Source organism: Tachysurus fulvidraco, chromosome 1, assembly GCF_022655615.1.
Source record: "Tachysurus fulvidraco isolate hzauxx_2018 chromosome 1, HZAU_PFXX_2.0, whole genome shotgun sequence".
NCBI classification, from domain to species: Eukaryota; Metazoa; Chordata; class Actinopteri; order Siluriformes; family Bagridae; genus Tachysurus; species Tachysurus fulvidraco.
The window spans coordinates 37,025,146-37,036,347 of record NC_062518.1 but is presented as its reverse complement, the minus strand read 5'-3'; the positions used below and the strand labels follow the sequence as shown (position 1 = coordinate 37,036,347).

At 37.2% G+C, this 11,202-nt stretch overlaps 1 protein-coding gene across 1 annotated transcript in view; it reads right to left on the bottom strand.

The window, feature by feature from the left end:
* chrnb1l (cholinergic receptor, nicotinic, beta 1 (muscle) like) overlaps positions 1-6,502 on the bottom strand; it is an 11,005-nt gene extending 4,503 nt beyond the window's left edge. Inside the window, exons 1-9 of the mRNA XM_027178321.2 lie at positions 6,191-6,502; positions 4,831-4,964; positions 4,070-4,114; positions 3,513-3,622; positions 3,116-3,224; positions 2,850-2,997; positions 2,167-2,352; positions 1,706-1,929; positions 946-1,127 (exon numbers count right to left, since the gene is read on the bottom strand). Coding sequence (XP_027034122.2) covers positions 946-1,127; positions 1,706-1,929; positions 2,167-2,352; positions 2,850-2,997; positions 3,116-3,224; positions 3,513-3,622; positions 4,070-4,114; positions 4,831-4,964; positions 6,191-6,254 — 1,202 coding nt within the window. The 5' untranslated portion in view covers positions 6,255-6,502. The remainder of the gene's footprint in view (positions 1-945; positions 1,128-1,705; positions 1,930-2,166; positions 2,353-2,849; positions 2,998-3,115; positions 3,225-3,512; positions 3,623-4,069; positions 4,115-4,830; positions 4,965-6,190) is intronic.
* Between the last annotated feature and the right edge of the window lie 4,700 nt (positions 6,503-11,202).

Below are 11,202 nucleotides of genomic sequence, written 5' to 3'. Positions count from 1 at the left end.
CACAATGATAGAAGGGAAATTATTTAGTTGACTTGCTCATTAGGGATAGATTGATAAATATAAAAAGTATATCCTGAATTTAAATATTATGTAACTGCTTCACAGCACTAAACAAATACAAGTGAAACAAAACAAGCTGAATCGTATTCAATATGTGGGTTTGAGGTGTTATGTTGAAGTGACTGCCAATACGCAGGACATTGACCAGCAGTTTGTATGCTTTAGGGTACATCATAAAGATTCTCCAGGTTAAAATGTTTACTAACGGAAATGGTTGTGTAAGTGTGAGTAAACACAGGTCAATAGGTGTTCCTTCTGTTAAATGTAATGTGATAAACACCATTTTTATTTCCTGAGCATCACTTGCTTACATGTGGCAATGGAAATCAACATATAACTTCAGCAGATTTTAAATTAATGGCGAGTTATTGCTCTGAGCGATCTGAGTAATCATCACCCTCAGTAGAACACGACATCAGCACCATGAACATCCTTACTTTCAATTTTTTGTTCTCATTTCAGAACACTGTCAGATCTGTGACTAAATTCACATCCTTAATAAAGCAGCACATGAGCGAATCTCATCCTCAGTATAGAGTATTATATACTGTGTGTCTGTGGTACTGCAATTAAGTGGTTGGCCAACTGGTTTACTCAGGTTGGTTCAGAATGGCCAGAAGACAAGCATAATGTAGCAGGGCCCTTTTATTAACTGCCAAGTTTAAGGTCTTGGTCATGATGGAAACCACCCTGACAACCCTGCGCAGTAGTAGAGCCATGATTTCATACACAAAATCATCTGGGTTTTTTTTTCTGCACACAGTTTCAACACCAGCTGCCTATCTATCAATGTCTTAATGGCACTTATCATTTAACTAATGGTTTAATTGATTATAGAGACAATTCCATCTTCTAGGATATTTTATCTTTTTTTCTGTTTATTACCTTCCCCTCCAAGGTGTGATCAGTTCAGGATTAATCTTGCGGATGAAATATTCTCCTCCGGGCCGGAAGGTGTGGTCAAAATGGGATATGGGAGGGTCCTGTTTAGGCTCCTCCTTCTGTACAGGTTCCTCTGGGCGAGGTCTGAGCACACCCAGGTAAGGAGGCAGGAAGTTGATGAACACCTGAAAATTGATAATTGAATAATTGGCAAACTGTCATTTAAAACCTTTTAAATAGTTTACTTAATAAAGTGTTTTTTTTTTGTAAATACTCAACGTTCAATTTTATATCCACTGAACATGAGATTAAATCAACTCACAATCAACTGTGAGACTTCAGTATTAGAGTTTCAACTGGTATATAATAGATGATTTACCTTACTATAGTTAAATATTTAAAAAAAAAAACAAAAAAAAAACAAAAAAAAAACTATATATATATATATATATATATATATATATATATATATATATATATATATATATATATATATATATATATATATATAACAGACAGCTGGAGAACCCTTAATTGTTCTAGATTGAAGTTAATTCATTTAATCATGGAAGTTAACTGTCACTATAAGCTGTAACACCCTAAAGTATCTAATTTGCCTACTGGTTCAGTTGGTTTTTATACACTAGAACTACACTTTAATAATATATTGCTCACAACTGTAAGAAAGAGCATAAGGACAACTGGCTAACTTGTTAAAAACCTTGCTGCAGTAATGATTAATAGCACTGCCATGCTGGCTGACCTTGCGCACCCAGTTGGGCATATAATGTGTGCTGGGGGTTCTGTGGTGCAGGTTTAACACCACAACACTGAGGATGACTGAGAAGGTCACTAGGATCATTGTAAACATCACATAATTCACAATAATTGGGATTCCCAGAGATGTCTCAGGGACTCTATCAGCCAGCAGGAGCATGAAGACAGTGAGGGCAATAAGAACAGAGATGGACAGAGTCATTTTCTCTCCTGTGGGGAACACCAAAGCAGACACAGCAAAGAAATGCTTTAATCATGCAATCTTATAGAGCAAAAACACCTCTAAATGCTTAAGCTATACAGTATGTATAGATGTTTAGGCTTTTACAAGCACAAGTGCTAAAAGCAAACCAATGAATCACCAACACTGATGATTTAAATGATGATAAGGGGCATAAGACAGTATACTATTCTATTTCATTCTATCCAATTCTATGCAACACCCACCTGCCCCTGGTGGCAGATAGAACACAAATATAGCCAGCACACTAGTAAGGATGCAGGGCACAATGATGTTGATGATGTAAAAGAGTGGTTTCCTCTTGATAATCAGGTAGAAGGTGATGTCTTCATAGAGGTCCTCCTGGATGTTCTTCCTGCTGGGTTTATGGCAGATCTGCCACTCTCCATTCTCTAAGCAAACATGACATTAAATAAACACGGAAATCCATCCAACCATCAGTCGATCCCTCTGTATCTGTCCATCCATCCATCCATCCATCCATCCATCCATCCATCCATCCATCCATCCATCCATCCATCCATCCATCCATACATCCATTCATCCAACCATCCTTCTGTCTATCGATCCATCCAACCATCAATACAGTATATCCGTCCTCTCATCTATCCATCCATCTTTTCATCCACCTACACATTATGTATATAAGACAGAGATCCTGGGATAACTTTTAGGAAGTTTAGTCCTAGAACCTTTGGTGATGAACATCAGCGAGAATGCAATGCACTCAAAATTTCCAGTTATATTACCCAAATAATACAGTCTACAGTATCCCCAGCACCCATAATTCATTGCAGTCAATAGAGAGACAGATTTTTGACAGAGCAGTTGGGGAAACTTCAGATAGAGGACAGGAAGCAATGATATCAAAAGAAATATGTGGACTAACCAGTAAAAGCATTTTCATCTATGACTATCTCATGAATCTCTTTTCCATTCTCATCCAGGCCGTACTGCAGGTCCACCTCTGAGGCGTCATACGTATATGAGCGAAACACCATTGTACAATTCTGCCAGTCAAATGGGAAATAGGCCACCTGGAGAAATAGAGATGCATATTAGCGCTAGCCTTTAACAGATGGTTGCTTGTTTAATATTTTTAAGATGATGAATGGTCGTTGTTTGTAAGCTGTTTGTGATACAGATTTGTTGTACCTCAATGGAGCAGGAGCTGCGATATATAGCTGGAGGCAGCCAGGAAACCGTGCCATCGCTATTAACCAGCACATTCACATAAAGAGCCACGTCAAACTGCCCATCGTTACTGCAAAATGGACAAAACCACTTACGCTTAGTGCTTTTTAACTGCATCTGATATACAACAGCTCCAAGTTCTGACACGCTTCCAGCCGTAAGCGTGCAGTGCTGCCTTTGACTCTGTTATTTGCACTGCATAGCGGTGGGTGCAGGCACACAGAGGTCACATATATACTGAGCTTAAATAAGAAGCTATGACAGGTGGGACGTCATATTACAGTACAGCCACAGGTTACAAGTGTAGCTGTTATATTTATATATGAAGACGGTTTAAATATGGACAAAGAACACTCACTTGTTGATTAGGTAAATGTCTGGGCGCCATACTTTGGTTGGCGGTATTCTGATAACATCAATACTGTCGTAGTCCTTTGGATTCCAGGACAACCTGTAGTCAGACCACTCCTGAAGAGGGAACGAAGAAGAAGTAAAAGCAGATAGAGACAGACAGAGGGAGGATGAGGGTAAGAGATGTGTAACATTTCAGGCCTCTAATTTTCTGTTTTACCTTTCTCTAAATTTCAGCGCAAAGCCCACATTGAATTACATAGAAAGGTTAATTATCAGTAAAAAGGAAACAATATTTTTCGCTTATAATTGAAACGGAAATGTATTTAGCCCTCTTTCAGACACACAAAGAATGACACACTGGTGTAGGAATTCCAGCACACTAATTAGCTCTTCAACACCAGAGAACATAAGAGATGTTTTAAAAAAATGCAGTTGAGAGCAAAGGGCTTGGAGCAAAACAGAGATATAATAAATTCTAATTATACAATGTGACAAGTGAATTAAGACAGAACAGAAACATAGTGAATCGGTAGAGGAAGATAAATGGACTGTGCCTCTCACCATGTTCATGAATACATTGGTTGCCATCTCTCCATTCTTCTCATCCTGCAGAAGAGGAGACACACTGACAGTATCATGCGGTGGCTAAATCCTGCAGCAGTGGAACACTCAATCCTGTTAGATGAAGTCTAATGGCCCACACATGGCCCAGCACTCTATTAAAGCTTTCAGTGGTGCCACAGCCAGCGATGAGGAAATGTTGGGAAAAATAGCATCGCATCAGACTCTTTTCTTTAGCTACTCTTTTCTGTGATAAGCACCGAGCACAAATAATGGCCAGTAGTCAGATTCCACTCAGTGCTTGAATTTTAAAACTTTTTCGTTGTGATTAAAGGTTTTACAGGGCAGTATTGGGATGCAAAGATTTTAGTTACATGCAGAAAAAAAACTTTTCAGATATGACTCATTAATCCAGACTTGCACTACACACCTACACTGTAATTCACACTTACACAACGCTATCATTTATTTATGCTAGATTTTCCTAAGCGTATACATTTACCTAATTTATATCTATAAAGTCATTATTTCAATTGCTCTGAAAAAGTCCTATAGGTCAAACATAGATGAATGTTAATCACGACATCTTTAAAATGTTGGTTTGGAATCCAGAAGCCTGTGTTGAAGCTGTGTGATATGACTAGTTATTGGCATTTACACCAAGGTGCTGAGGAACACCAGGAATGTTCCCCCCTACATTCTCCATCAAACCTAGCCTTGTACAACACAGTGTTTGTGTTTGCATGTGTGTATTATCCTACCAGACTAATCAGCTGCACCAACGTCATCCCGACTCTGACCATCACGGTCTCATTCCAGGCTCGAGCTGGACGCACCTTCAAGTTATAATTGTCAAATAGATCCTGCAACAACCTCCGCTCTGTCTCAGAACCTCCTAAACACACAGACACACACAACACTTTTGTATTTAGTGGCATGGTGCATGGTCAGAAACATTTACAGCCCTCTTTTTATTTATTTTTTTATTTTTATTCTGCCACTGCAAGAAACAAATAATAAATGCTACTTACATTAAGTGATGTTTTTCTTACTGTGTTTATTAATGAATCTGTTCATAAAGCATTTGAGAAAATAATGGGTTTACATTTGAAAAAAGTATTGAAGATAAATCCTGTAAATCCTCTTGTTCCTGCTTTAAGAAATAAAATATAGTGTGTTACTCAGCTTAACATCTTTATATGTGTATATGTATATGTCATCTACTAAATTCTTCCAAAATCAGACTATGTATCTGAAGTGTTACTGAAGTAGTATGTAAAATTTTGTTACTGAAGTTGCATTGCTACTAATAAATGAATATAGTTTTATTAATATTTGTATAATAATTTAAAATGAAAGTAAAGACCTATCTCTATAACATGTGTCTAAAATTGCCCAAAATCTCATTAATATTGTTTTCAGTCAGTTTTCACAAAACTCCAAATAGCTTTCCTTCATAAAAGTGTTTCATAAACAGAAAGAAAGCTTAGACAAAAGACAAATATAAAAACTCTAATAGATTATAACAGAATTCACCCCGCATTATGATATTTTTCTGTCAATTGTTTTTTCTATTTTCTGACACCTCCCTCTTTCTTTCATGTTTACATTTACATTTATTAAATCAACAGATGCTTTAATTCAACGTATGATGAAATGCACACATTGCAGATGACTGTACAAGTAGTGTACAAGTACAAGTTTGTTATTGGGTGGGGACAAGTTAGAGTTTGGTTAAATGTTCTATAATGCACAAGCGCTGTTCACTGTTATGATCATAAAACGAGTCAATGAGGCACACGGCATTAGTGTTAGAGTTTGTCTCCACCTGTGCACTGTATATTTTTTCTGTTTATATTCACTCTATGTTACAAGGTCAAATAAGACTGTAGCACTGTCCTTTGGTACTTGGGGTTAAGTCCTTTCCTGTTTTAGAAATCTTTTTAAAACTTCCAGAGATCATACCTGCAATCTGTCTGCTTAACTTGGTGAAAAATACACCATGTAGAAATAAATCAGCATGTAATAAATTAAATTATTTATATATAATGTTCATCATAGTAAGGACGCACCAAAAACAAGCAAAAGACTTTGGATTACAGACAAATCCATTTGTCTTACCTGTGAGAATAAACATGCTACTGGACAAAAGAACCCAAAGCAGAACCTTCATGCTTTGCTCCATTTTGCCTGTTTGTCTCACGTCACACTCTTGCCCCTTTACCAGATAGTGATGTGCAGCACGTCACACACACTGTCACTCTCGCATACACACCGGATCTGTGTCCTTGCTCTTCTGATCAGATGTTTGTTCAGAAAATAGTTTTGCTAGTGACGTGACCACAAACAGCTTTTTCCTCTGAACCACAGCATGATCACATCATCCTTTTCTTCCTTTCTGGGGTTTGGTGCTCTGTTCTCATTTCTGTGGGATGACTGACATGACAGGGAATTATGGGATGTAAGGAATGGTCACATACTCTGAGGCACCTGTTGATGGGTGTGTGTGTGTGTGTGTGTGTGTGTGTGTGTGTGTGTGTGTGTGTGTGTGTGTGTGTGTGTGTGTGTGTGTGTGTGTGTGTGTGTGTGCATGTTTTTAGTAATTGAACAAGAAGGGAAATCTATCACAGTAGGGATATTTTGGCAGTGAGAACAAATTAAAGCAGACAGCAGGAGGTTCTCCCCCACAGGGTCCAGAGAGGACACAGACTTTCATGCAGGAAGTAGTCACCCAGCACATCGCCTTTCATCATGTCATGCTTTCATTCTTTCATTCATTCCTTCTTCCTCACTGTCTGTCTCTCACTCACTCAGCTCTTGGCATTATCCGTTGTGGTCAGTTTGCTCTTTGTGACTCTCAGAGGTATGACATGCATTCATCGGGGCTGCCCAGTGCCACCAGTACAAAGCAATGGATACGCAAGCATGCATGCACACACACGCGTTTAAAAATGCTCAGAGCTTAGTTGTATCATATGATGTAAAACAACACAAATAAAATGAACCAACATAATAAGAATGAATAAGAACAACAATAATAAACAACTTTATTCAAACTTATTTATTTAACTTGATTAATCCATTCATGCAAAATAAATGTATTTAATAATAATAATAATAATAATAATAATAATAATAATAATAAATTAATCAATGTGTGTGTGTGTGTGTGTGTGTGTGTGTGTGTGTGTGTGTGTGTGTGTGTGTGTGTGTGTGTGTGTGTGTGTGTGTGTGTGTGTGTGTGTGTGAAAGATATAATATCACATAAAATTTTCAAAGTTGTAGCTCCAAAAAATTCCCTTTCACTAAAAGTCACATCACATCCATTTCTGGTTCTTTCCCCAAACTTTGCTACAAAGTTGGAAGCACTCACATGTACAGGATACCTTTGTTTGTTGCAGCTTTTCAGTTTCCAAGCGAAGTCCATGAATATCAGCTTTGCCCTGACCTCAACACTCACCCGATGTCAATGCCTGACCTCACTAATGCTCTTGTGGCTGAATGAGTAAATCCCTGTAGCCACTCTCCACAATCTAATATAAAGCCTTCTCGGAGGATTGGAGGTTATTATAACAGTAAACGCGAATTAAATCTGAAATGGGACGTTCAAAATACACATATGGATGTGATGATCCAGTGTCCACAAACCTTTGGCCATACGGTGTCTTACTTATGCAGCTTATTCTCCAGTGTTAACTCCAGTGTTAACAGTTTTAACTTGTTTACGCGTGATTATATATTGATCAAGTTTTCAGTTAATTTTAGGGCATAACACGATATGTAACGGCATAACGATATACAAATTTCAGATTTTTAGTCTTGATGTACAATTAAAAAATTAACCCCTAAATACAAGGATTAAACTTTAGACACCGGCTTACATCTTTAACATTATGTTCATTTTTACATTAAAGAAAAACATAAGGAAAATACTGAAATATATCAAATTAGCTGATTAGCTAATATTAAAAGTGCACTGTTTCCTTACTACTGGAATTTGAAAGCTGCCACCAATAACAATACCATGCAGGTTATAAATAAAAGCACTCAGCCTCAGCGTCTTTTTTTATACTCCATCTATAAACACGAGTTGATGCTCCCTGGGAATGCTGCTACATTCTCCTACCATAAACCACACATAACATGTACAGGGGACACAGGGAGAATGTGGAAGATGACAGCACTGAGCTTCCTGCACTTCCACTTTAATTCTGTTCGGAGACTAAGCCAAGAAATATTCAGTTCAGATAGGAGCTGGTTGAATTAGTAGAGCTGTTCAAATGCAATACGTGCTTGGCAAGTTAGCACCGAGTCTAGAATTGTACCGGATGAAACAGCCAGCAGAGCCGAGTGAAGCACAAAAGGGCAACATAACATGGCATTTAATCAGTCTCAGTGTCCGGTGGACACGGAGGAATATAAAGGATTATCTGAGGAATATAAAGTTAGGACAGAAATTGGATCATAAGTCGTACTGTCTGTATTGTATAAAGATAAACCTCAATACCCAGAATTTTCCAAACTGATGAGAATCTGAAGGCGTAGTTTTATATATTAAAGCAGCTACTTCTTTTATTTACTGCTTTTTCTTTTTTTCATCACACCTTGTCTTGTTTTGATGCTGTGGTCTGATTAAAAACACTCAATTTCTTAAATTGTAAAGATGTAGCATGTCAGTTTGGCCTGGCAGCTGTGTTACCTGTGAACTGAAGCTATACTACTATTTATTTTTAGCTATCATTTACAGAATATTTTGCTCCACGGATAAAAGGTTCAAGGTTCTTTTTTTTGTCACTTAATGGGATTAATTAAGTACAAATAACGTACAAATAATAAATTAACGTACAAATAATTCTCTTTGGTTATTTGCCCTTAGTTATTATCCTTAGTAATAGTAAAATAGAATCTAATAAAAATAATAAACATTTAGTAAAATACTCTATGTGAATCAATTATAATAAAACAATAGGATGGATACAGACTAAAGAGAGAGCAGAAATATTTCCCTACAACCCTGCAAACTGTTTGGTGTTTGTGTATCAGTGTGTGAGTGCGTGGCCTCGTTCATAACCGGATCTCCTGAAGGTAGAAACTCCTCCTGAGTCTCTCTGTGTCGGTCCTCGGGATCCAGTAGCTCAAGACTGACTGACAAGTGAATGACAAGAGACTGTATGCAGGTGTGAAAGTCTTCGATAGTTCTCCTGACCCTGGTCTTGCATTGCTGGGTGTAGATGTTAGAGATGTAGGGGACAGAAGTCATGATGGTCTCCTGTTATGTCCTCAATACTCTAGACAGAGTCTTTCATCCTGGGTTGTGGTACCACTGAGCCAGGCGGTGATGCTTAATGTGCGAAGGCTCTCCACAGCCCTTGGATTTGAGAGTTTAGTGTCCTAAAGGTTATGTTTAAATGAAAGCTAATGCTGTATGGGTTAGAGACTGCAGAAGTGAGGAAAAGACATGAGGCAGAGATGGAGGTAGCAGAGATCAGGATGTTGAGGTTCTCTTTAGGAGTGATGAGGATGGACAGGATTAGGAATGAGCACATCAGAGTGACAGCTCATGGTGGCTGATTTGGGGACAAGATCAGAGAGGCTAGTCTGAGATGTTTAGACATGTACAGAGGAGGGAGATGGTTATATTGGTAGAAGGATGTTGGAGATGAAGATGCCAGGTAAGAGGTCAAGAGGAAGGCCAAAGAGGAGATATATGGATGTGTTGAAAGAGGACATGAAGGTAATTGGTGCAAGAGTAGAGGATGCTGAGGATAGAGTTAGGTGGAAAGGTGGATGATTTGCTGTGGCGACCCCTAACGTGAAAAGCCGAATGTAGAGGAAGAACTGTATTTGGCACCATAGTGGTGTGTGGAAATCTTTGTGCCTTTAACATACTGTAAATCTTTTACATTGAACTGACTCTCTGAGCTCATTACTTCTCTGTTTTATACAATTTGCTGCATACCAAACAGACACCAGCAAAGCGCCCACACGACTTGTACTAAACCAATTAAAAATGTGTTTAAAAGTTTTAAGAAATACTCCTGAGTTTTTTCAATCTACTACTCTAGGTTTATAATTACCACAGACATAACCCTTATTATATTTGTTCTAAGAGGAAAATATTGTTAAGCTGTAATTTTATATAGTGTCTCCTTCTGGTATTTGCAATTATGCTTTAACAACATAGCTCATAAGTACCTTGGAGTCTGTCTGATTGCATTTGGAGACCACAAAACATTCTGAAAAGTCTGAGCAACCTGAACGACTTTTTCTTTTACTGGAAACTTTCTCTCATGTCTGTTTCATCCTAGGGCATTTACTGGTAATGGTTATAGTTGGTAATAGTAATGGTTATAGTTAGTCATGCAATAAGATTCAATATTCATTTGAGTATTTATTTAACATATAGACATTACCGCAAATCAGCATTACAGAAATCCAGATTTTGTATTTTCTAGAGAAGAGAGAGCAGCAAAGGAATAAGAAAGCCTGAGATAACCACGAGGAAGAAACTTTGATAGGAAACAGACTCAAAGGGAGGATGGCACTGGAGTGTAGATAGTGTATAAATAATTACAGTATACAAATGAAGAAAAGTCATGTCAAGCAGCTGTAAGGGTGTTCAACATGAGCATGTTGTGAATAAGAGTCCTGGGATGATTACAGCCATCTTTATGATTAAATCAGCAGCATCCTGCCTTTATACAGAATGTTAGAGCCGTAATACATAATGTGTTAATACGAGGTTATTGAATTATTATTAATATATAATGTACTGTATGTGTAATTGTGTAATTAATTCAATTTATTGTATTAGTATTTTAATAAATAATAAATATATATTAATATAAATAAATTTATTTATAAAAATAAATGAATGCTTTTACTCATTATATATGATTTTATATATATATGTCCTTAAAACTTCATATCCTAGTTAGTGGTCAGTGAAAAAGTTTATGACTATCGTTCCACATTGTGCTGTTTTATAAAGTTTTATAGTTTATTCTTGCAAGGACATTTAAAATAATCAGAAATCATATATTCATTTCAGGAATATGATTACTTGAATGAGTTTGTGGTGGAAGAAAGTTTGCTTTGATAATACAGTATATATAATATATATATTCTGCAGT